We start from the raw sequence: 27742 nt of genomic DNA, 5'->3' as shown, positions 1-27742 counted from the left end.
CACTCAGCCAACCAGAGCACCTGCGGAACTCCGACAGACCATCGCCCTCTTCAAAAGATAAAGGCGCCAAAAATCTGGTAGGAGAAAAGGAAAAAAGAAAGAACAAAAGGCAAAGCAGCGCGGGACGGGTCCCGCGGGGAGGGAGCGGCAAAGGAGGACTGGCGCTCGCTCGCTGGGTCTCCCCTCTCCAACTGAGAGGCCAGCGGGACGGAGGGGGAGCCTCCGAGGCTCAGATCTGTACAGAGCAGCCCTTGACTAACAGAACTAAGTTAAACGGGCACAGAGCGTCCCCCCGACACCCAGCCTGAGACGCGGGCCGGCAGCGGCGGGCAGGGCCGGGCTGCACAAGCCGGGCGGAGGACGGAAGTGGCTTCACGGAGGCAGCCCCGGGGGAACGCAAGGGGCTGCGCGCCGTGGCTGTGGGTGCACAGGGCAGAACAACCTGGGCCCTCCATAAAGCAGCAAGGTTGATGTGCTCTCGGGGGAAGGGTGCACACCCCCATCTCTGAAAACCCGCGGAAAGTTTTCGGGGGAAGAGAGGCGGGGCTCAGACACAGCCGCCATATCCTCCGCACTGAGCACTCAGGCGGGGGCGGGGGTGGGGGCGAAACCTGCATCCGCACCGAAGGGCTTAGCAGCCTCAAAGGCCAGACTGAGACTGGCCTGCAGCCCGGGGCAGATAGGATCCTTCCATCCTGGTCCCTCAGAGAACTTGCTCCACAAAGACTAACAAGGAGCTGGATTTTGGCTCGGAGCAGGGACAGGGCTGTCTCTCGGTCTTCCCCGAGCCCAACCGCGGAGCGCCGACCAGGGCGGAGCGCGCAGCCGCACAGAGAGCGGAACTACCGGCGGTGCAGGTAGAGGGAGAGCGGCCCCCGCCTTTCGGGCAGGAACACAGCCCCTGACCGAGGCGCTGGGAGGGGGCACGACCCGCCCTCCTACCTGGCCAGTCTGCAACATCTGACTGCGGCATCTGGAGGAGCAGCGACCCGCCCGCCCACAGCAGAGAGCTGCACCTGACCCAGTGTTAGGAGGAGGGCGATCTGTTTGCCGACAGGTGCTGGGAGCAGCACAGAAGAGGGTGCCAACGGAGGGCCTCTGAAAACAGCAAGCTGAGCTTCCAAAACAGGACGAAGACAAAGACTTCACATTAAAAGCACACAGACTCCAGGAGAACACCGACAAACCGCCCCCCCCTTTTTTTATTTAAATCTGTTTTTACCTGTTCTATTTTCTATCACTCTCTTAATCTTTACTTCTTAATTCATTTCTATTTCTCTTGGGTTTTGATGTCCTGCTATTGATTAGACACAGGTTTCAAATACATCTATTCATCCCCCCCCCTTTTTTTGTAAAGGTTTTAAAAGGACGTCTCAACCCGATTAATACTCTGCTTCAACTCACTCTTCTATTATTTATTATACACTGTTTTCAAACCCTCTTTCTCCCTTCTTTTAAAATTCTTTCTCTCTCTCTTATTTTTTTTTTCTTTTTTTCCTAAGTTCTATTCCTAAATAGGCATCAGATAGATAAAATCCTTAAGGACCAAAATAAACAACTGATACTCCATAAACCACAGTGACAAAGAGCTATGAGCAAGATGAAGAAGCAGAAAAACCTTTCCCAATTAAAAGAACAAGAGAAATCCCCTGAAAGAAAGATCAACGAAATAGACATCGATAGCCTACTAGATCAAGATTTCAAAAAAGGAGTGATCGAATTGCTGAAGGAATTAAAAGAGATAGTGTTTAGAGATATAAAATATGTCAAAAATGAAATTGAAGCTATAAAGAAGAGCCAAGTAGAATGGGTAAACTCATTGACAGAGATGAGGAATGATCTAATAGCTGTGCAAAGCTGACTAGATAATGCAGAGGAACGAATTAGTGATCTAGAAGACAGGGCAATAGAAAGCACCCATTCAGAAGAACTACAAGAGAAGCAAATAAAAAATAATGAAAATAGCATAAGGGACCTATGGGATAATATAAAGCATCCCAATCTTCGCATAATAGGGGTCCCAGAAGGAGAAGAAAGATCAAAGGGGATCGAAAAGGTTTTTGAAGAAATCATGACTGAAAACTTCCCAAACTTAAAGAAGGAATCAGATATCCAAGTACAGGAAGCTCAGAGGGTCCCAAACAGGAAGAACCCAAATAGACCCACACCAAGACATATCATAATCAAGATGGCCAGAGTCAAGGATAAAGAAATGATTCTAAAGGCAGCAAGAGAAAAGCAAAAAGTTACAAGGGAACCCCCATAAGGCTCTCAGCTGATTTCTCTACACAAACACTACAGACCAGAAGGGAGTGGCAAGATATATTCAAAGCCCTGAATGAAAAAAAGATGCAGCCTAGGATCCTTTATCCAGCAAGGCTATCCTTGAGGATAGAAGGAGAAATAAAGAGTTTCACAGACAAAAAAAAGCTGCAGGAGTTTAGCAACACTAAACCCATGCTAAAAGAAATATTGAAAGGGCTATTCTAAATAGAAAAGCAGCAGGATGCTACAGAAATGAGAAACACACAACTGGAAAGGTGATAACTCATGAACTACAAATAAAGTAAACATGAAATTATAAAAGAAGACATACAAATCACTGAAAGTGGGAGAGGGAGGCAGGGAAATATAGAATATTTTTTTCTTTCTTTTTTAAATTTTTTTAACAGTAGGATGGGTTTGAGATCATGTTACTATCAGTTTAATAGAAACAGTTATAGTAATGGGTTGACAGATTTACAAAAAAGGGTAACCACAAGCCAAAAATTTACAAAGGAGTCACAAAAATTAAATAAAATCCATGATAATACAAAGGAAAATTATCAAACCACAAAAGGAAGAAGAAAGGAACAAAGAGGATATACCAATTCAACTGCAAAGATAAGTTCAAAATGGCAATAAACACACATCTATCATTAATTACTGTAAATGTTAATGGACTAAAAGCTCCAGTCAAAAGACACAGAGTGGCAGACTGGATAATAAAGCAAGAACCTTCAATATGCTGCATACAAGAGACCCACTTTAGGGAGAAGGACACATATAGATTGAGAGTGAAAGGATGGAAAAGGATAGTCCATGCAAATGGAAAAGCCAAAAAAGCAGGTGTTGCAGTACTGATTTCAGACAAAATAGACTTTAAAACAAAGGCCATAAAGAAAGATAAAGAAGGACATTTTATAATGATTAAAGGAGTGATACAAGATGAGGATATTACACTCGTTAATATATATGCACCCAATATAGGAGCACCTAAGTACATACAAGAATTACTAACAGAGATAAAGGGGGATATTGATGGGAATACAATCATAGTTGGAGATTTTAACACTGCATTAACATCACTAGACAGATCTTCCAGACAGAAAATAAACAAGGCAACAGAGAAATTAAATACTACAATAGAAAAACTAGATTTGGTGGATATTTTCAGAGCATTACACCCCCCAAAAATAGGATATACATTCTTTTCAAGTGCACATGGAACATTTTCCAGGATCGATCATGTACTTGGGCACAAAAGAAACCTCAACAATTTTAAGAAGATAGAAATTATCTCAAGCATCTTTACTGACCACAATGCCATGAAACTGGAAATCAACAACAGAGAAACAAAGGAGAAAAAAAGGAAAGCATGGAGATTAATCAATATGTTATTGAAAAAACAATGGATCAATGAGGAAATCAAAGCTGAAATTAAAAAATACCTTGAGACAAATGATAATGAAAGCACAACCACTCAAAACCTATGGGACACAGCAAAGGCAGTGCTAAGAAGGAAGTTTATAGCAATACAGGCCTTCCTCAAAAAAGAAGAACAATCTCAAATTAACAATTTAACCCACCACCTGAATGAATTAGAAAAAGAAGAACAAAAAGCCCCAAAAAGCAGCAGAAGGAAGGAAATAATAAAGATCAGAGAGGAATTAAAAACAATAGAGATTAACAAGACCATAGAAAAAATCAACCAAACCAAAAGCTGGTTTTTTGAAAAAGTAAATAAAATCGACAAACCTCTGGCCAAACTCACAAAGAAGAAAAAAAAGAGAGCACAAACTAGCAAAATAAGAAAGGAAAATGGAGAAATTACAACAAACAAAATAGAAATACAGAATATCATACGAGAATATTATGAAAAACTATATGGAACCAAACTGGATAACCTAGAGGAGATGGACAAGTTTCTGGAAACATACTGTCCACCAAAACTGAATCAAGAAGAATCTGAACACTTGAACAATCCGATCACTAGAAAGGAAATAGAAATAGCAATTAAAAACCTCCCTACAAATAAAAGTCCAGGACCGACGGCTTCACCGGGGAATTCTACCAAACATACAAAGAAGAACTCATACCAGTCCTTCTCAAACTCTTCCAGACGATCGAAAAGGAGGGAATACTCCCAAACTCATTCTATGAAGCCACCATCACCCTGATACCAAAACCAGGCAAAGACACTACAAAAAAAGAGAATTATAGGCCAATATCACTGATGAACATAGACGCCAAAATCCTCACCAAAATTTTAGCAAATAGAATCCAACAACACATAAAAATGATTATACATCATGACCAAGTGGGGTTCATCCCAGGGACACAAGGCTGGTTCAACATACGCAAATCAATCAGTGTAATACATCACATCAACAAGAGAAAGGACAAAAACCACATGATCATCTCAATCGATGCAGAAAAAGCATTTGATAAAATTCAACACCCATTTATGATAAAAACTCTCACCACAGTGGGTATAGAGGGAACATATCTCAACATAATAAAAGCTATATATGACAAACCTACAGCCAGCATAGTACTCAATGGTGAAAAACTCAAAAGCTTCCCACTAAAATCTGGGACAAGACAAGGATGCCCACTATCACCACTCCTATTCAACATAGTCCTGGAAGTCCTAGCCACAGCAGTCAGGCAAGAGAAAGAAATAAAAGGGATCCAAATTGGAAAAGAAGAGGTAAAAGTGTCATTATATGCTGATGACATGTTACTATATATAGAAAACCCTAAAAGGTCCACACAAAAGCTACTAGAGCTGATTGAAGAATTCAGCAAGGTAGCAGGTTACAAAATTAACGTTCAAAAATCAGTTGCCTTTCTTTACACTAACGATAAATCAACAGAAGAAGAAAGTAAAGAAACAATCCCCTTTAAAATAGCACCCAAAGTAATAAAATATCTGGGAATAAATCTAACCAAGGAGGTGAAAGAATTATACACAGAAAACTATAAACCATTGATGAAGGAAATTAAAGAAGACTTTAAAAAATGGAAAGATATTCCATGCTCTTGGATTGGAAGAATCAATATTGTTAAAATGGTCACACTGCCCAAGGCAATCTACAGATTTAATGCAATCCCTATCCAATTACCCAGGACATATTTCACAGAACTAGAAAAAATCATAATAAAATTCATATGGAACCATCAAAGACCTAGAATTGCCAAAGCATTACTGAAGAGAAAGAAAGAGGCTGGAGGAATAACTCTCCCAGACTTCAGACAATACTATAGAGCTACAGTCATCAAGACAGCATGGTATTGGTACCAAAACAGACATATAGACCAATGGAACAGAATAGAGAGCCCAGAAATGAACCCACAAACTTTTGGTCGACTCATCTTTGACAAAGGAGGCAAGAATATACATTGGAATAAAGACAGTCTCTTCAGCAAATGGTGTTGGGAAAACTGCACAGCAGCATGTAAAACAATGAAGCTAGAACACTCCCTTACACCATATACAAAAATCAACTCAAAATGGATTAAAGACTTAAACATAAGACAAGATACAATAAACCTCCTAGAGGAAAACATAGGCAAAACATTATCTGACATACATCACAAAAATTTTCTCCTAGAAGAAATAAAAGCAAGAATAAACAAATGGGACCTAATGAAACTTACAAGCTTCTGCACAGCAAAGGAAACCAGAAATAAAACAAGAAGAAAACCTACGGAACGGGAGAAAATTTTTGCAAGTGAAACCGACAAAGGCTTGATCTCCAGAATATATAAGCAGCTCATACGACTCAGTAAGAAAAAAATAAACAACCCAATCCAAAAATGGGCAGAAGACCTAAACAAGCAATTCTCCAAGGAAGACATACAAATGATCAAAAAGCACATGAAAAAATGCTCAATATCACTAATTATCAGAGAAATGCAAATCAAAACTACAATGAGGTATCACCTCACACCAGTCAGAATGGCCGTCATTCAAAAGTCCACAAATGACAAATGCTGGAGAGGCTGTGGAGAAAGGGGAACCTTCCTACACTGCTGGTGGGAATGCAGTTTGGTGCAGCCACTATGGAAAACAGTGTGGAGATTCCTCAAAAGACCAGGAATAGACTTACCATATGACCCAGGAATCCCACTCCTGGGCTTGTATCCAGAAGGAAATCTACTTCAGGATGACACCTGCACCCCAATGTTCATAGCAGCACTATTTACAATAGCCAAAACATGGAAACAGCCTAAATGTCCATCAACAGGTGACTGGATAAAGAAGAGGTGGTATATTTATACAATGGAATACTACTCAGCCATAAAAACCGACAACATAATGCCATTTGCAGCAACATGGATGCTCCTGGAGAATGTCATTCTAAGTGAAGTAAGCCAGAAAGAGAAAGAAAAATACCATATGAGATGGCTCATATGTGGAATCTAAAAAACAAAAACAAAAACAAACAAACAAAAACAAAGCGTAAATAAAGGACAGAAATAGACTCACAGACAGAGAATACAGACTTGTGGTTACCAGGGGGGTGGAGGGTGGGAAGGGATAGACTGGGATTTCAAAAGTGTAGAATAGACTACACTGTATAGCACAGGGAAATAAACACAAAATGTTATGATAACTCACAGAGAAAAAAATGTGACAATGAGTGTGTATATGTCCATGAATAACTGAAAAATTGTGCTAAACACTGGAATTTGACACAACATTGTAAAATGATTATAAATCAATAAAAAAATGTTAAAAAAAAATCCATGCCATATGCTCAAATGTAGAGAAAATACAAACATGGTAAGAAGAGAAATGATAGTTACAAAAATATTTAAAGAAAACTTCTAGAGATGATAAACAGGATATCTTAAATGAATATATATAGAGAGAGAGAGAGAGAAAGAAAGAGAGGGAGAGACAGGTGGGTAGGGAGGCAGAGGGAGGGAAGAACAGAGATAGACTTAATAGCAGATTATAACAGCAGAGAAAATATGAACTTGAATACATAGCATTAGAAATTTCTAAAATAAAATACATAGAAAAAACAGGAAAAAAGAGGAACATCAGTGACCTTTGGGACAATACTGGGTGGTCTAACATTGCATAACTATAGTCCAGCTGAAGAGAGGGTGGGTATAGGTTAGAAAAAAAATATCTGAAGACTTAATAACCAAACATTTTCCAAATCTGGTGAAAACTACAAACTCATAGATCTGAGAATCTCAATGAATAGAAGAAATGTGCCACATCAAAGTACATCATAATCAAATTGCCAAAAATAATGATACAGATGAAAAAAATGTGACAGATGGTAAAAAAAAGACACATACATGTAAATAAAGATAAGAATAACAGCAGACATTTTGTCTGAAACTAAGCAAAAATAATAGACAACGGAGCAACATTTCCAAGTACTGAAAAAAAAAAATCTGGCCCCCTATAACCTCCAGCTAATGAGTCCTTTAAAACTGAAAATGAAATTAAGACTTTTTTTCAGATAAACAAAAGTGGAGAGAATTCATTTCCAGCAGAACTACATTATGAGAAATAGTAAAGAAAGTTTTTCTGGTAAAAGGAAAACAGTACCAGGTGGAAATTTGAATCTATACAAGCTATGAATAAAAACTAGAAATGTCTTTCAAAAAATTAATTTTTAAATTTTAATTTAAATTTTCCAATAAAAAAACTTTTTAAAAGATAATTGACCATCTTAAAACAAAAAGAACAATGTATTGTGGGGTTTATAGCAAATGTACAAGTAAAATATATGACAACAATAATACAAAGGATGAGAAGGGGGAAATGTAAATGTACTATTATGAAGTTCTTTATCATAATACACATGAAGTTGTGTAACATCAAAGGCAGACTGTGATATCACAACAAGCGAGGTGAAACTATTTTCTCCATAGAATTATCAGTAAATGTTTATGTACAATTTTGGAGTGACATTCCAGGCTTCAGTGCTTTTGCCGATGCTGTTTCCTATGCTAGGAATGCCTTCTCAATTTGTTCCCACACGTCCCTCTTCCTTTATGTTTCTAAAGCTCCATTCATGTCATTTCCTCTAAAAATCCTTCCTGTACCCCATTTCTCCTGCTTCTTTTCTCAATTAATCACTAAATCCTCCCTGTTCCCAGAGAACTTTACAAACACCTCTACTAGCACATATTTTATTAAAAATTGCATTATATAAATATGTGCCTGTTAGTTCTCAAGGGTAAGGGCACACTTTTCTTATTTATTTCTAAATATCCCCGGTAACTGGCATGTGCCCAATAAGTAGAAAGTTTTTCTTAAAGCAGTCTTTGAAGAATTTTATGCCCAGACTTCCCTTGTTCTTGTTTTTGCCCTTACCAGAATACTGTAAGTCAGTTCCAGAAACTTCTCTCACCTCTACCCTGGTTAAAGTAAGAGAAATGAGTAGCCATGTAAGCATCTGTATGTGGGCAAGGGTCTTTTTACTATTTTTCAATCTTTAAGGCTATACATTATTTAGCTATTTTAGTATTTTTAAGTTTCTTAAGTTATAACGTACAAGTAAAACTTACTTCTGTCATTAACTCTAACGGGGCATGAGTATCCTTATTAGTGTTCCCGTCTTCCTCATTATCTTCATCAACGGTATCATCTTCATCATCATCGTCTGTTGATTCAGACAACTGGATATCATCAATCTCCTGAGGGCAATATCCATTCTTTTCCTTCCGCTCTGCAATGATTACATCTTTGTTCATTTCACCTAAAGCTGAATATATGTAATTTAATCACTAAATATTGAAAAATATTCAAACATTAAAAATGGTTACTCCTAAATTATAATGTAGCTAGTGTACATGTTTACTATATGTCTTCCTGATCTGGAGGGTTTTGTTTTTTTTTTTCATGACTAAACAGCACTGCAGTAAACATACCTGACTTCCATTTCCAAAAAAAGGTATTAAACCTGCTAAGTCAAAGAGGAAAAAGCCAGACAATAACACTGAGTGGATGTTAGTGTTAATTGTTTGCTGCTTGAAATGGTAATTAATGGAGAACAGTTTTGTTTGAAAAGAATATAATACTTTCAAGAAAAAAGAAATCAATGCTATTCTATCCACAGAAATTAATTTCTTAAATTGCCCTAATAAGAATGTAAATAAAGAAATAAAGAGCTTACAAAGTAGAAGTAAGACTGGAGAGGTTGAAAAGTGAATAATTATTAGGCATGTATGTCACTCCTTTGATCCTTGAAAATAAAGTTTTCTCCCTTTCTCTACACACACACACACACACAGAATAGGAAAAGATACATGTGAAATGTTCTAGATACAACCAGATGTTACATAACATTATTGATAATTTTTATTAATGTCAAGTCACAGTACCTATGACCAAACATATATGACTGAAAAATAAAAAATAAGCACTACTGATTACTCATTCAGTGCCCAGGAACACAAAAATAAACCATCGCTGACCTCAGGGCACTCGCTCACATTCTAACTGTGGAATCAGAAACAATGGATAATGGTAACACTGTATGGGAGTACATACAAGTGATACAGACTTGTATCAAAGGAGAGACCCATCCTGGCCTGAGAGGACCAGTTTTCCCAAGGAGAGGGGACAGCATGAACCAGGGCAGAGAGAATGTGTGTGGAGCAACACTTTGATACTGCTTACGGGTCAAATTTGAGGCTGAAATGGTGACCAATGTGACCAGATGAGCAGGCAGGGGCAAGCTAATAATGGAGTCTTGTGGCCCAGCAGCCTTGGAGTCAGAACTTTATCCTAAGAATGAAGGGGCTAGTCATGAAAGATTTAAGTAGGGAAACAAGTATGGTCAATTCTGCATTTCTGAAGGAACCCATGGATACCAGGCTGGAAAATGTCTTTGAGGGGAAACCAAAAACAAAAAGAGCAAGGAGAGAGGTTAGAAGTCTCTTTAAAAATCCAGATGAGATAGACGGTTGATAGAGCACTGTTAAAATAAGGATGGAGAGGAAGAGATATATTAGAGAAATATTTAAGAGGTAAAATCTCCCTGGCATAAGCGACTGGAACATTTTCCAAATTTCAGTAATTCTTATACTATCTTCATCCATTTTGCCACCTGAGAGTATCACCTATACTATTTACTTAATACTTTTCTTTGAATCTACTTTTTTAACTTAGAAATTTTGCCAGATCATATTATCATCCATGAAACTGATGGAAGTATTTTTTAAATAAAATAACATATAATCATAGCAAATATTATGTCATTACTCTTCTGAATACTACATATATAAACTCATTAATTCAATATCCCAATGAAGTATGTACAATTTTTGTCCCATTTATAGTTGAAACTGAGGGACAGAGAGATTAAACAACTCACCCATCTTCACACCACTAGTTAAGGTAGATCTGGGAGTCAGTTTGGTTTCACAGTCAATACTCTTAACCAAGACTTGTATTATTTTTTTCTAATACACATTAAAATATACCACTTTTAAAGCAATTGCTTAAACAGTTTACCCTGTGTTTCCTAAAATTATCTCTTTGGGAAGCACTACTGAGCTTGCCAACTCCTTTGGCTCTACAGATGAACTTCACAGTTGCAACCTGCACTTGTGTTATCATCATCGCCTTCTTGTAAGAGTCTGAGTGTCTGGAAGTCTTGTGAGATGCCTTCTTTGATGGGAGTGTGGCTATGAGCTAGTCTAAATAATGTAGAAACACTAGGGTTAGAAAGAAGAAAATAAGGAAATGTAGGAAAGTGTGAGAGAAGACAATGTTAAGAAAATGCAGACCAAAAAAAGTTGGGCAAACTGTTGACTCTAAGCAAAAGTGCTATCCTCAAAAGGGATACAAAGTCCTTCCATGAGGGGGATGGTGGGGCTAGTCAGGCCATCTACCTGTTTCCTTTACAGTTGCCATCGGCTCACAACCACCCGACTCTTCCAATGTGCACCCAGCCTGTTCACCGACTTATCACAATGACATCACCAGGGATGGTCATAATAGGGGATTGAGAACTTTATGTGATGTCACAGGGACTCATTCAATTAACAAACACTCAGGATCATAAGATAGCTTTCCTGATTCCTAGATCTAAGGTGTCTTCCCTCTCCTAGGGGCTGTTTATTTACATTACAGCACCCATCCCAACCTGTCATTGTCTTGCTTGTTTGTGATTGTTTATCATTATTATTTAATAGTTGGCTATCTTTTGAACTTCATAAGGGGAAGAACACTGCCAATTTACTAACTATTGTATCCACAGCTTCTAAACAAGTGCCTGGCACTCAGTAAACCATGTTGAATAAATAGAATTCGTTAATGCTTTCACAGGTATTTCAATTCATCTGAAATGTATGTATATGTATGACTGAAACATTATGCTGTACACCAGCAATTAACACAACACTGTAAACTTAGACTTGAATTAAAAAAGGGAGAATTTTTTTAAAAATCTAGTACCTATCCTTATCATTTTATGTAATGTATACCCATGGATTCCCACCTGAGTATTGGAATCATCTGGTATACGAGGTTGAAAAATTCCTCATTCCCATGACTTATCCCAGACCTATAAGCTGTCAATAGCTCAAAGGTCCTAGAGCAGGAGGGCTGAATTAGAAGCTACAGTTACTTAAATAAAACAAATTATTTCAGCATGTTATTACCTGTGTTTTCTTTTACGAAGGAAGATGACCATAGCTTAGACTGTAGATTTGTTTCTATAGCTTTATTTTCAATCCTCTTTGAAGATACTCTGTTTTCAGCATTCTTTAAAGAGACTTTATTTTCAATATTTCTTGAAGAGATGCCCTTCCTAAATGTTAGAGTGGAAAAATACTTTTCTAAGTCACAATTATGTTTAAGGTTTTATATGGATTCATACACACACATACATTTAATATAAACACAATATAATACACCAACAATAAATAACTAAAATGCAATTATCTTTGTGGAGAAGCATTAAAAATAATTTTTACTAATGATTAAAATTCTATTTCTACTAGGCATTTGTCACTGCGTAATGATTTTAGAATCTTTTCAGAGTTAACATAGAGCATTTAAGCGATCTGTTATATGAATATCTCTGGCACATCATTGTGATATGACGGAATAAAATTATTTAAGGAATACATGCCTTCTGGGTTTTTTTTCTTTAAGTCTGTAAGTCAGTTCTTACCATTACGAAATGCTAGGTTTATTGGGAGAGTCCAACCCTAATATTAATCCCTGGACATATTATAAAGCAGCCTGCTTTTTCGTTGAATGGCTAAAATTTAAATGGGTTAATTTTCCCTTTTAGCCTTTAAGCCTGAATTCTCACATCAATAGATAATGCATTGACACAGAGGATTCTTGTGTGGTCCACTCTTTTTACAAAGACAGGCATCCACCCTGGTGGAAAAAGAACCTCAAGTTCATCTTAATATTCTTTTACTGTGTCTCCTTTACTGAGTTTAAAAAATTCAATTTCTAGTTTGCATGGAAAGATATAAAAAGACGTAAAGTATATTTTCCCCCAAAGTTATGATGACTATGTTTTATGTCCATTGAAATGTGAATCTAGAACATTAGTAGTTAAATTAGTGGTTTTGTACAGTGAGTTAGCAAATACGCTGAACAGCTTGTTATATTTTTAATACTATGAGAGGGAATGGAATCTTCACTTCCCCAGTATGTGCTGCTAAAGCAAAATCCCTCTCTGGTAATGAAAAATGCACAGCAAAGATGATTTGCATTTGTTCTGCCTCTACCCTCCCCGATTTTCTAATTGTGAAAGAAAGAATCCGAGAAGAAACCCCACATATGAAAAGTTGAGAAGTCATTTTAGTACTCAATTTCTAGCATGGTGGGAGTCCTATTAAGCCAAAGGTCACCACAGTGATTACTAGATTTCATATGCTCTAATACCTAATCTATATAGGAGACTTTACTGCCTTTCCCACCATCCCCCAACCCCGGCCACAAATTACAGTATTTCATTGAATCTAAGTTACCATCTATTTGTTTCTCTCTTTTTAAAAAATTGAACTATAGTTAATTTACAATATTGTGTTAGTTTCTAGTGTATAGCAATAGCAAAGTGATTCAGTTCTACATACATATATATACACATACACACACACACACATATATACTTTTCATATTCTTTTCCATTATAGGTTATTATAAGATATTGAATATTGTTCCCTGCGCTATACAGCAAATCCTTGTTATTTATCTATTTTATACATGGTAGTCTGTATCTGTTAATCCCAAACTCCTAATTTCTCCCTCCCCCAACCCTTTCACCTTTGGTAACCATAAGTTTGTTTTCTATGTCTGTGAGTCTATTTCTGTTTTATAAATAAGTTCCTTTGTATTATTTTTTTAGACTCCACATATAAATCATATCATATATTTGTCTTTCTCTGCCTAACTTAGTTCACTTAGTATAATAATCTCTAAGTCCATGCAAAGATACCACATTACAAGACATACTGACTTATTACAAGACATACTTACAAGATATTTAAGAAAGAAAAAGCTCTAAGATCCCATCAATTGTAAGAGATGTTAAAATACAAACAAAATGTGTGTGCTTCAGAATCTACGAAATATGGTAATTATATATTCACTAAGTTATATCTCTAAGGAGGGAAATTTAGCTAGTCTAGTTCTTGGTATGTGAATAATTTAAAATACCTTTAATAATCTTAATGACACAACATACTCAACGGCCTGAAGACAGATAGGATATTACTATTTGGAAGCAGTGAATATGCCATAAAAATACATATGAGAAGTGACAAAATCATCATTTTAACAGTAAAATATGAACTCCTTTTCTGCTCACTTTCTGACAGTCTTTTCTTGTATATAGTTTCAAAGTAGTAGAGGCCCAAACTCCAATTTCCTCTTCAACTGATGACTTCACTTGAGAATGTGACATTATTTATGGTAACAGTACCTCTAACCATTTAAGAAAAACAGATAACCAGTAGACTCTAAAAGATCTGTTTTCTTTAAATACAGTTTTAATTGAGGAAAGATTCAAATTTTTACTTTGAAGATGAAAGGCATTTAATTTAGTATCTACTAAGGTTAGAGAGTCAGTCAAGTTAGATATCCCACTGGAACATATTTATGCTAGAGAGCAGATAACCTAGACTTTGGAATTATTTCTTAGTTGGGGAGGGGATAGCTCAAGTGGTAGAGCGCATGCTTAGCATGCCCGAGATCATGACTTCAATCCCCAGTACCTCCTCTAAAAATAAATAAATCTAATTACCCCCCACCTCCACCAAAATAGAATAATTAGATAATACAACAACAAATAAATAAAATATATATTAAAAAATTATTTCTTAGTATGTTGAACACATTGGACATGTTTATGAAATGTCCCCAAACTTCTATTGGAGTTAATAATTTTTAAAAGAAGTTTATATTTTAAACTTTGTTTTCAAATGATTTATATTTATCAAACATAAGCCTGAAACAAAATTAATTAAAACTTACTTTTTTGAGGCTGTCTTAGATACAGTTAGAGAGACCTGTGTTGGTGACATAGAAAGTTTGCTTGCCAATCTTGGTCTGCGTCTAAAGAGGCATTTACTTAAAGTATAAAAATGGGAATAAAAAATAACATGTCATACATTTTAGAAGACATAAAACATATGATTATGGAATAACCTTTAGATGTAGGTTTTCATCCTCAAAGGGTTGAGTGCTGTGGGTTTGCTTTAGCAATTTTCCCCTCCCATCTTTAAGTGTACTTGAAAGCTTGACCAAAAAACCAACAGATCAAAGGTCTAAGACCTAGAAAACTTTGTCCAGCATTAAAGACATATGCTACTTTTACTGTTGAAAATAGTTTGCTAATTAAGTGCAATCTGTTGGGTAGATAAACTCTTTGATGGGATCCAGGAGGAAAAAAGGAAATGAGAGATTTGGGCTTTGTGTGCAGGGAAGTTTGAACTCCTAGTTTATAAAGTCCACATAGTCCTTGTGACGCAGATTAGAATGAAGAACCAATCAGAAGATTAAGGCAAAGAACTTGTGGGGAAAGAAAACTTCTCGTTTTCCCCACCCTAACCTGGCCAGGACCTGGTAGGAAATTTCACTTGCCAGTCACACTGTGGAGCCAGAAGGCAGGTGGAGAGTGGAATGTAAGTTACATAGAGAAAATACATCAGCTTTGCAGGTTAATCACACTGTTCCCCAAGTAAAGTTCCCCCCGTGATTTTCTGTTTTCCTATTTAATCTTTTTTTTTTTTCCCCAGGATTGGCTCTGTTTACCTTCAAGTCTGGGTGAGGTACCTGAGGTGACAAAGTCACACACCTATGAAGTTTATTGGCTCCCTACCCACCCCTCCAGCTCCCCCACTCCAAACAACCAAACCCAACCAAACTCAAACTCTTCTCTGCCAGTAACGTGGCGGGAACATGATCATGCTGCCCTTGCAAAAAGTAGTCTGATAAGCAGATACAATTATTAATGAGGTCAAGAGAACAAGGAGCCAGTCTGCTTTCCTATTCTGGCCCAGACTGCATCTGGTTTATCCTCAGGATGTGGATTCCCCCTTGCTCCAATTCCAGCAGTGCTCATCACAGTCTAGAACACTGGGGTTCACAGACACAACAGTAATTTATTTTCATTAACGACTACTAACTCCCATTATTATTATTGAAAGTTATATCATATTTCCCTCAAAGACTACTAAAATTTTCTTAGACTTTTAATTTAAATGTTTTCAACCATGTAATAGGATATATAATACATAATTACATCTAGATTAATACACTTAATGGGGCATTAAATTTTTTCTGGTTGTCTATATCATTTAATCTGTAATAAACACAGATTCTCCATCACTGATCTGTAATACATTACTTTCTCTTTAACATAAAAATATATATTTAATATACAATTTACAACAAAAGCCAAGGTGGGCCATAACTTTAATTTTTACCCTTGACAATATGAAAATTAAAATATATGCTGCATAAGGTAGAATGTTCCCTAGCCAATAATATTCAGAATAAGTCAAAACAGTATCAATTTGAATAGAATCCCACCAGAATGGCACCTACCAATCTGTCAATAGTTGATCCCCATGAATATATTTTTACGATCAACTTTTCAAAGTGTAATTTTTCATGGAATAAATAATTGAAGTTTTTTTTCAGGGGGTTGGAGATGATCATATCAGGAAAGGCTTTCATAAATTATCAGAATCAGTGCCTTGAACAAAGCAGGTAGTTAATATTTAGCTATCAAATTAAAAATGGACTATAATTCTTTTTAACACCAATCTCTTCAACTAGTTGGTGTGATTATTTTCCTTACTTGATAGTAATGGTTCTTCTCATAGTAAATTAAGAATCTGTTTGATTTTAAGGTAAATATTCATTTAAAATTATATTCTCAAAGAAATGAGCAAGTATCAAAGGGAAATAGGAATAAGCAATGAAAATTATATAAGTAAAATACAGAATACTTGATGTTTAAGGATTTTAAAAGCAGATTTGAATATTATCCACACCTCTACACTTTTATAAAAATTCCTTTTTCATTTTAGATGTCCTTTTATCTAAGTAACAATTGCTTTGACTGAAGCAAAAGCTCAGTGCTAATCCATGCATTTCTGGCCTTTCAAATTTAATTGGGTGACAAATGATTGCATTATCTAGTTCTAATTGCTTGAAAGGCATGTGATAGATCAGATGCACAGCCAGAGACATCTTACTCTGATATTGCCTCATTTGGTTCAATCACCACTTTTTCTGAAAGAGAAGAAAAAAAAATCAACTCAGTATTTTACCAATAATGATATTCTTAATAGAAATTCCTGACTGGCAAATATTTAGGCACTGTTTGAATGACAGGCAATATAATAAAGGATTTAATTGCTAAGTCTTTCAACCACACTCAACCATCCCAGTAGACTGTCTTCTTAATATTCAGGACAAAAGGGTGGTCAAATATATTCTTTTTCAGTAATAAATCATTTACCCTTTGGATCAAGCACTGGCAATCTGCCATTCTGTTGATATTTTGGTGCCTAAAATAGAAGCAGAAATAAAAACTAGTATTATCAATATTATTTTAGTTTGCAGTATTTGAAATAATTCATTCATAGCCTTTATATAAACATTTCTATTATCTAGGCTAAAATGTAATTTTATACTTAAGCCAATTATTCAAAAACTATATAAACTGATGGTAAATTAGAAGTGAAGCATCCTAAAAAATAGTTTATATGTTTACCTTCACAGCATCTGTCTTGTCTAGATAATTCCTACAAAAACCAAACTATTTACTTCACAAGTCTTTAAACACTAGTATAAATTTATTATTATAAATACTAGTAAAAAAAATGCAGTATTCAGTCTGTTGGCATGGTAGTAAACACATATTTTCCTTTTGTATTTAGCAGCATTATTTTCATCCTAAGTGAAAAAAAAAAAAACAAACCATCATTTGTCTGGATAATGAAATTAGTTTAAAAAAAATTCTAGAGGAATCAACCCTTCCTCTTCTTCCCATTCACCTTGGAGTTTATGTAAAAAGAGTATAGGAATAATTTTATATGTTAGGAAAGTGATATATTAAATTAGCCTCTAATTCTCCATTACCTTTTTGGTTTTACGTAACTTGGACCCTAGATGTAGATCCAAACACAACCAATGGCAGGTTGAGGGCTCCCCTTTCCTACAGAGCTGACCCCAGAAACCATAAATTGAGCGTGGTGTATGTTTCTAACACCGCTTTTCTCCTCCCACTTTAACAAAGCAAAACAACATGTAACCCAAACCACCTGCCACACCCCAGTTCATCCATGTTATGAAAAACACCTTTGAAGAGTGTGTATTAGCCAGAACAAGATATTTTTCCATGATATTTCAAGAAACAGTATTTTCAATAAAATATTATTTCAACAAACGCATTTAAAAATTAACCTTTGATTTTATCCAAAGATACATTTTAAAATACAATTCTTACCTTATACGTTCCGTCATGGGTTTATTAATATTTTCAAGTTACAATGTTTTCTCTGTGAATGTTTACCTTTTTAAAGTTGGCCTATATAGACTGAATTGCCTACAATTTATTTCTTTATATATCTGAATCAATTCCATTCTAATCGTAAAGATCAAAAATAAACTCTCAAGGTGTTGGGCTTTTTTTTTTAATGTGTGAGAGATGCCACACTTAAAGTTTTCGTAAGTAATAATTCACTTGCCCTCTCCTCCCCTAACATTTGTCCCCAGATCCCAAGCCAGGCTTTAAAAATTATTAGTAGTACACACCTAGGGATTTCTGGAATACAAAATTCAGGGCCAAAACTATAGACAATAAAGGAGAAGCTTCACTATTTTGCATTAAGTTTTTCTCTTTTTAAATCTCCCTCACACTGATTTTGTAACCATACCCTCTGCTGTAGCTCCTCTCTGAAGTACCCAGAGCATAGTATCTTATGTATATTTCAGATATATGCTAAAAACCACCACCCAAGGGAAGAAACTAACTACTTGATGATCGAAAGCACTTGGTCCCCAGACCTCTGGCACCTAGGGGTTGATAGTGTTGACCTCCCTGTTACCTCAACATCAACCAATCAGAGAACTGTGCATGAGCTGATCACGTACCCTATGACCCTCTCCCTTACCTGGCCTTTAAACATGCTTTGCTGAAAACCTTCAGGGAGCCACCCCATCCTCCTTGCTTGGCCCTTCAATAAACCTTTCTTTGCTCCAAACTCATGTTCCAGTTTGTTTGGCCTCAAGGTGTGTTGGGCACATGAACTTGCCTTTGGTAACAATTTGCACTCTGGAGTAAAGCAGTATACATAAACTTTTGCCTCAAGCTTTGTTTTCTGATCTAGCCAGATATTATATATGTTATTAATTTGATTATCCCTATGAGAAGCTCAGAGAGAGAGCTAAAGTCCTTCAGAAAAGCAAGGCCTCTTTCTGGGAAAAACTGTTGTAGAAGACCAAACTCTAGGATAAATGAAAAATTTTACTCCTGATTCTCTAGGGCAGTAGAGCTCAGGAGCTGAAACAATCCAATAAATGAACCAAAGAAGGCCTTAACAAAAGATATCTGAGGTGGCCTCTCATGAGAGATACTTTCATGCTACAAATTTCCACAATCCTGTGGGTACCCATATGTCTGGTTAGACATCCTCTTTATATTTAGAGCTTTCTTCTCTTTCCAGCCCTAGGATCTTTATGGATTGCTACATTCTACCCTTTACCTGGATGAAACGTCAATGCATATAATTCTCCTCTCATTTTCACCTGATAAAGAAAAACCTAGGATGTGCAGATCCCAATCCTTGGTGGAAACCCAGTCTCTGCTAGCTCTGGCCTAGGAAAATGTTCATTTAATCTCCTCTCATAAAATTGAATTCTTGGTGGGGCGGGGCCTGCAGTAGAGAGTAATACTCAAGAGTTGGAGCTCTTCAGAAATAAACCCACACACCTACGGTCAATTAATTTACCACAAAGGAGGAAAGAATATACAATGGAGAAAAGACAGTCTTTTCAGTAAGTGCTGTTAGGAAAGCTGGATAGCTACATGTAAATTAATGAAACTGGAACACTTCCTTTCACCATGTACAAAAATAAACTTAAAATGATTTAAAGACTTAAATGTAAGACACAACACCATAAAACTCCTAAAAGACAAAACATTCTCGAACATAAATCATAGCAATATTTTCTTAGATCAGTTTCCTAAAGGCAAAAGAAATAGAAGCAAAAATAAACAAAGGGGACCTAATCAAACTTAAAAGCTTTTGCACAGCAAAAGAAACCATCAACAAAATGAAAAGACAACCTAGGGAATGAGAGAAAATGTTTGCAAATGATGTGATGACAAGAGGTTGATATCCAAAACACAAATAGCTTATATAACTCAATATCAAAAAAAAAAAAAAAAACCAAACATCTCAATCAAAAATGGGCAGAAGACCTAAACAGACATTTCTCCAAAGACATATAGATGGCCAGGATGCATATAAAAAATGTTCAACATTGCTAATTATTAGAGAGATGCAAATCAAAACCACAATGAAGTATCAACTCACACCAGTCAGAATGGCTGTCATTAAAAAGTCTACAAATAATAAATGTTGGAGAGGATGTGGAGAAAAAGGAACCCTCGTATTCTGTTGGTAGGAATGTAAATTGGTGCAGCCACTATGGAAAAAACTAAAAACAGAGCTACCATATGATCCAGCAACTCCACTCCTGGATAAATATCCAGAAAAGATGAAAATTCTAATTTGAAAAGATACATGCACCCCAGTGTTCATAGCAGTACTATTTACAATAGCCAAAACATGGAAACAACCCAAGTGCCCATCAACAGACAAATGGTTTAAAATGGGGTGTGTATACACACACACACACACACAGTGGAATACAATATATACAATGTAATATTACTCAGCCATAATAAAGAATGAAATACTGCCATTTACAGCAACACAGAGGGACTTGGATAATATCATACGAAGTGAAGTCAAACACAAATACTGTATCACTTACATGTGGAATCTAAAAAATAATAGAATTGAATCTATATATCTTAGAAACAGACCCACAGACAGAGAAAATAAATCAATGGTTACCAACCAGGGTGCAGGAGGGATAAATTAGGAGGATGGGATTAACAGATATACACTACTATACATAAAAAAGATAAGCAACAAGGATTTACTGTACAACACGGGAAATTATACTCAATATCTTGTAATAAACTACAATGGAAAATAATCTGAAAAATATATATATATAACTGAATCACTTTGCTGTACACCTAAAACTAACACAATATTGTAAATCAACTATACTTTAATAATAAAAAAAAAAGAGTTGAGGCTCTTGAGTGAAAGACATTGGGTTCACATCTCAGTTCTGCCACTTCCCTTGCAAACCTGGGTAAGTTATTCAAGTTCTGTGGGCCTCCGTTCCTTCATTTGTAAAACAGGGATCACAATGGTGCCAACTTCATTGGCTCATTTTAAGGATTAAATAGGATGATCTGAGTAAAGTGTTTAGCATAGTGCCTAGCATATAGGAGGGGCCCAGTAGAAACAACTAGATGGTTTATCTAAAAAAGAACTGGAAAGATGTCCTATGGGGCTAAGATTGCTTAGGGAAACAAAAAGGGGGCTGTATTGTTACTGAGACAAGCAGACTGGCTCTAAGGACTTTTAATTAATTAATTAATCACATAAATCAAAGTAATGATACTTGCTTAGAACGACCACTGACTCCAGGGAAAAAGAGTAATCAAGAACACAGGTATACTTAAAGCAGAGACTGATAATTGATCTGAATAAGGTACAGCCATTGCACAGATAATATGTATTTTTTCAAATGACTATTAATATGCAAAAAATATTTCTGAAAAGAAATGCTTTCAGAAAAGAAACATAGTATTGGTTGACTCTTGGGGAGGAAAAAGGGATGGCTGCAGGACTAAGGTGGGAGGGAGCTTTTTACTTTACATCTGTTGTTCCTCTTGAAATTGGAATAAAATAAATGTATCATCTATTTAAAAAAAAACACAACTTAAAATTTGCAATACTATTTGTGCCCACCTCTTTGTTTATTCACCTCTTACACACATGTGAGCTTTCATGTTGGCTTTGTGCTACTTCAATTCTCTTCTCTACCCAGTGGTGCCTATTCAAATTGGGGTCATGGTATTCAGAAAGAACAGTATGTAAGTGCACACCCTGTAGATTCATAACCACTGATTACAGTTAATGTTAACATCACAACATTCATTTCATCAGCACTTTGAGTCTCTACCAGGTGCGCCCTCTGGCTTTTGGTACATGGGCAGACTCTCCTGATGTCTTTCAAAAATCCTGGTGGTAACAGGAACACAGGCTAACTCCCAAGTTTCATGTAATATTCAATGTCTATTTAAAACAAACCTTTGATGAGCACCTACTATGTATCAGATATGTCTTTAATAAGCTCTGGGGACACACGTACTAACTTCCTATGTATGTGGAACAGACCAAGCCTCAAAGTACTATACTAAATGCTTCCTTCTAGGGGCTCCAATGTAATTTCCATACTGCCCAAACAGGATCAGTCAAATCCCTTCTTCTTGGAGCTCATGGACTGGAGATATCCAAGGCGAGTCAGAAGGCAGAGGAGGCAGAATTGGAAAGATAGATGGAGAGACAGTCCAGTCAAAAGAGCTGTCCCTGAACATCCTTCCAGTTCCAGAATCCAGTTCTGAGGCCTTTTCTCTGGGTTTGCCATCCTCCCCCAAGTATTTTAATTTCTGCAAATATCCCTTGAATAAAATATTGTCTGCCTATAGCCCATTCCCCCTTATGTGGTTGACAGATTCAGCCTTCCCCAAACACAAGAGCAGTACTACCCTAAGACAGACCAATCATGGTAATTCAGAAGCTAACACAGGGACTGGACCAAGGGCTGAGCCTGTGATCTGAGCTAAGCTCATCACAATCTTCCTCAGAGATTTTTCCAAGTGGAACTGTCACAAAGGGAAGAGAATATGAGTGCAGAGCTCCCAGCAGCCATGGTTCTAGGTTTCAGGGGAAAAGCACCCTGAGAGTGTAGCAGAATATACAAAAGAATCAGGGATGAGAGATGAAGAAGAGAGAGAGGGACAGGGACGGGGGGTGGAGTGGGAGGGAGAGACAGACATCCCTGATATCTGAGCCCCTGTTTCCAGCTCAACCTCTGCCTTTACCACGGGCCAACTGATTTCCCTTTTTGCCAAAACAAGCTGGAGTTGTTTTGTCATTTGAAACCAAGAGACCTTGACTAATGTGGCTCCTACTCTTTGAAACCACAAGAGGCTAACACACCTGCTATCACGTAATAAGAGCCAGGACACTAGAGTTAACATAGGCTGTGGCAGCACAGAGTAAGAAGTGACCAACTCTACCTGCAGTGGGAAGCCAGACTGAGTCAGGCTTTGAAGGTGGCATTTACTTAACCAAGTCAGGGTCAAGTGGTCAGTCAACAGGAAGGAAGGTAGTCCTGCAGAGTGTTAGAGAATGGCAACAGATGAAGCCTATCCTGGTGGTACAGTCATTCCATCACTCTGTGCTTATCTGTCTACATTTTGCTTATGTGCATTTCCTTAACAGATATTTTCCTCCACCTGTGAGGGAATGGAAGGTGGAGAGACCAGTTAAGAGGCTGGTCCAAACAACAGCCCAAAGCAGGGCTTGGCAAACTACCATCCATGGACCAAATATGACTCACTGCCTATCTTTATAAATAAAATTGTATGTGAACTCAGACATGTTCATTTCTTTGTACATTGTCAGTGGGTGCTTTCAAGATACAATGGCAGAGTTGAAAAGTTCCAACAAAGACTGTAATGCCTACAAAGCCTAAAATACTTATTATCTGGCCTGTTACAGAAAAAGTCTGTCAAACCCCACTCCAAGGAAAAAATGATGTCCAAAGCCAGGAAGGTACACTCGGAACAAAAAGTGAGGTGAAACTAAGAGTCCATGGGCATAGAAGTGAGGGAGAACAAAAGATTTTGATGGTTCTAGATTGGATGGCCAGGATGAGTACCAAGAAAGGAGTACATTCTGGGGGATAATAAGTTTGGTTTTGGAAACTCTGAGTTGGAGATACCTGTAGTCATCTGAAATCAAGTGTTCTAGTCTACTGAAAAGAGAGTTAGAACTCAAGAGAGAAGATGATGTATGAGATAGCTGTGAAAGAGTGGAGATGGATGGCATGGGCCATGCAGAATAAGAAAAGGCCAAGGATGGAATCCTGGGAAATACTAACATTTAAGAATTAAGAAGCAGGATGAAAAAAAAAAAAAAAAAGGTACAGGAAAAGAATCCATCAAGAAAATGCACATATAGCTTATGGTAGAATGACTGTACCACCAGGATATAAGTTTCTGGAGAGCAGAGACTGGCTCTTACTCATGAGTGTGGGTGCTGCACCACTTTAAAGGTATGCAGATACTGATTGAATAAAACCATTGGAATGATATAAAGCAATTTAACTGGCTTAGAATGCTCTTATAGTGAAAAAGAAAGGCCCATAGAATAGGGAGGGATGATTCTAAGAGGGGGGAAAAGCAGATATAAATTTATTTTTATTAAGGAAAAAAGTACTGAAAGAATTATATAGAAAGATGGGATAGTATTAATCAGAACATGAATGTATCTACTTAGGTTAAGTATATAAAATGTTCATGACAAAATGACTGAAAAGGCATAATTATATGATTACATATGTTTGAAAATATTCTGTGTATTATGTAATAAACACGTACTTTGGGGTTCAGGGCACAGCAGGGTGGGGGACATCATGGGCTCATTTCTAAAAGAAAGGTCATAGGTTTTGGCTTCTTGGCTGTATGAGCCTGGACTCTTGGTTGCAAGTTACAGAAACCATGCTCAAGGTAGCGTAAGCACAAAAAAGGAAGCGCTGGCTCATAGAACCCAAGAGTTGAATACTTATCTCTGTGGAAATCAGGACACAGTGGCTACAGGTGTGGTCAGGGAGTGGGGTGGGGCTTGCACGGGGGCTTTCCCTTGTTCGCCTCAGCTTTTCCCTGCAGGTGGGCCTCATTCTTCTTTTTCACTGCAGACAGATTTTCTACACATGGTGTAAAACATGAGGCTCCCAGCAATTCTTAAGTTTTAGGTGATACAGCTCTAGCCTTCAAGGGAAACTTGACTTTCTCTCTCAACAACCAAAACCCCAGTCAACAGCCCAATTAGTTCAGCTAGTTTTTTGGCCTCAAAGAACAGATAAATTCAAGCCACTTAAAAAAAAAAAAAAAAAATCTCTAGTACCTAGTGCACTCCATGTCATACAAATTGGTGCTCAATAAATATTTGTTAAACAAATGGAACAGGAAAGAAGAAAACAAGAAAGCAAAGGAAAAGAACATACTAAACTAGAGCTTTGCTGTCCAGTATGGTAGCCACTTGCCGTATGTGGCAACCGAGCACTTGAAACGTGGTTAGTTCACTTGAGATATACACACCAGATTATAAAGACTTAGTACCAAAAAAGAATGTAAACCATCTCATACCCCACTCCTCTCGGATTAAGTACTCACTAACTAGCAGCCAATAGTGCCAAATAGGTTCTATCTGGATTCTACAAAGCTTCAAAAAAAAAAACTTTTATAAAATGAGTTACCCATATTTAAAATTCAAATTTCACAAAATTCTCATTTTAGGTTTCTCTTCTAATACTGAAAAATATATTTTTTCTTCATCCCATATGTGCAATTATTTTATCCTGTTGTACTGTTTTTATAAGCTACCTTTTATTCTAATAGGCAAAGAATGATTTTATAAATAGTTACATGCTCAGGGCCTGAAATTGTTGTAAGAAGGAGCGACAGAGCTGATTAAGCACCATTGTCCATCTCAGAGAAGCTTAGTGGGGAAACAGGACAGCGGGCAATATTTCACTGCATAGTCTGAAACATGTATAAAAATGGTTTCAGAGACTATCACTTACATTCATATTTAAAAATGACTACCTATAAGTTTTATATATTTCCTTTACAGCATAATGTAGTGCTAGCAGCCCAGCTCTGGAGTCAGATTGCCTATGTTCAAATCCCAGCAAACTGTGTGATCTTTAGCATTAATCTCTCCATGATTCACTCTCCTCAACTGTAAAATGAGGTTAAAAACACTATCTCAGAGAGTTACTGTGAGGGTTAATATAAATAGCTGATAATAAATAATAGTATCTATCTCCTAATACAATTATAATTACAACTCCTCCTCTTCCTCACAGCCTAGCAAGGACAGTGCTGAAATTGAATTCTAAGGAAGCCAGTTCTACGTGCACAATTGAGTCTGGATGGGGCAATGAAGGGTGAGAAAACATTGGAGACTGAGCTCAAATGGTGGTAGTGAGGGGTGGGGGTAGGAAGCACTGGAATTCTATAGAGTGATGTAGTGGAATCCCTACAAATGTGTTGGAACTCAGCTCTGGTAAACTCTTAACATTGAAAAAGCAGTGCTGTTGCTTTCCTGAGATTAAAAAAAACCAAAGCTTCAACTGGAAAAAAAAAATTAACAAGGTGGATTTGGGGAATCATTATATCCGGTTTTTAGGGGACTGTAACAAATCAAAAGACACTTTCAGTGTCTTTTTCAGATTTATTTTAAAAAAAAAAAAGCAACTTCCAGGGGTCTCTTGGGGTAAAGAACAGATTCATCCAGTTCACCTGTGCCCTCTGGGAAGCCAGACGATAAATCTGTAATTCTGCCACGTGTTAATTTAGATGCTACAGAGGCACAGTGTAGCGTAGTTTCAGTCAAAAGACCACAGTATCTTGATTTTGGAAATCTCAAGTCAATTCGTTCTCTCATAGAAGGCTGAAAACTGACCTCAGAAGTGATCCGTTGTCCAAGCCCCTCATTTTACAGAAGATGAAAAGAAGGCCCCGGGAAGTTTAAAGATTTGTTCAAATTTCTCAGAAATTTTTTATGGTCGAGCAAGTCGTCTAGCGAGTAATGACGTAGTAGCTACAGCCATTGGCTCGCTCCTATTGGCCATTAAGCCGTTTCCAAAAAAAAAAAAAAAAAAAAAGAAAAGTTAAGGAAAAAACGGGAAGGGGGTACCTGAGGCTCAAGGGAAGCTGCCGGAAGCCCTGGGATGGAAATTGGCCATTTTCATTGTTTTTTGGGGGGTGGGGGGGGTGGGGGTGGAGGAATTGGCGCGTGCGAATCGGCAGATCAGAGAATGATGGTGTAGACACGCCTGTCAGAACTGCCCAGTTAGCACACCCACAGAGACTCAAGTATCCCTTCCTCAGTGCCCGACTACAGCCAGAGGAGGACGCCAAGTACGAGGTGTACCGGATCCTACCTTCTCGCGCGCCGCCTCGGCTGCCGTGGGGCGCCAGAGCCCGAACCTGGAGTGGGCAGAGAAGTTTGCGGGTTCAGGCGCCGGGCCTGGGGGAGTCTGAGGAGAGGGCTGGGTCAAGCTGCTCGCGGGGAAGGGGAGAGTGCGACCGTGGTCGACGCGGCGCCTCTTACCCGCCTCTCACGCCGACCATAGGAAGAGTAGACAGAAAGTCAGAGCAGCTCCTGGTCGGCTCCGTGTTGGGAACGTGGAGCGGTAGACGCCGCGTTGCCAAGGAGGCCAGACCGCGCACAACAGGAGCCCCACCGCTGAGAAGAGAAGAGGAAGGGGCGGGGCGCTCCCGGGGCAGGGGGCGGGGGCCGCGAGGGGGCGGGGGCCGCGAGGGGGCGGGGGCCGCGAGGGGGCGGGGGCCGCGAGGGGGCGGGGGCCGCGAGGGGGCGGGGGCCGCGAGGGGGCGGGGCCAGGGGCTGATTACTTTCCGCGAGTCTCGGAAGCCAGTGACCCAGGTCCTGCAGAGGCCGAAGGTTAGAGGGATCCTACCAGGCAGAGAATTGAGTGCATACACCTTCGGACCCTCGTCTGCACGTGCACTGGTCACTTTGAGAAGGGCAAAATGAGGGGAGATGGAATTTCGAT

At 37.9% G+C, this 27742-nt stretch overlaps 1 protein-coding gene across 8 annotated transcripts in view; it reads right to left on the bottom strand.

Annotated features, from left to right (window-relative positions):
- Nucleotides 1–27435, bottom strand: part of ERICH2 (glutamate rich 2) — a 35859-nt gene extending 8424 nt beyond the window's left edge. The window contains exons 1-7 of one of the 8 annotated variants that reach the window (XM_064484896.1): nucleotides 27280–27435; nucleotides 27110–27155; nucleotides 17238–17286; nucleotides 16972–17008; nucleotides 14741–14836; nucleotides 11905–12053; nucleotides 8803–8999 (exon numbers count right to left, since the gene is read on the bottom strand). In XM_064484896.1, coding sequence (XP_064340966.1) covers nucleotides 8803–8999; nucleotides 11905–12053; nucleotides 14741–14836; nucleotides 16972–17008; nucleotides 17238–17286; nucleotides 27110–27155; nucleotides 27280–27299 — 594 coding nt within the window. In that variant the 5' untranslated portion in view covers nucleotides 27300–27435. Of the gene's footprint in view, nucleotides 1–8802; nucleotides 9000–11904; nucleotides 12054–14740; nucleotides 14837–16971; nucleotides 17009–17237; nucleotides 17287–27109; nucleotides 27156–27279 lie in introns of those variants that run through there. The other 7 variants (XM_064484898.1, XM_064484897.1, XM_064484899.1 and 4 more) reach the window with 7 other exon arrangements.
- Nucleotides 27436–27742: the final 307 nt, after the last annotated feature.

The sequence above is a fragment of the Camelus dromedarius genome, chromosome 4 (genome assembly GCF_036321535.1).
Source record: "Camelus dromedarius isolate mCamDro1 chromosome 4, mCamDro1.pat, whole genome shotgun sequence".
NCBI classification, from domain to species: Eukaryota; Metazoa; Chordata; class Mammalia; order Artiodactyla; family Camelidae; genus Camelus; species Camelus dromedarius.
Note: the sequence above shows the minus strand (reverse complement) of the source record. Positions and strands in the feature narration are given on the sequence as shown.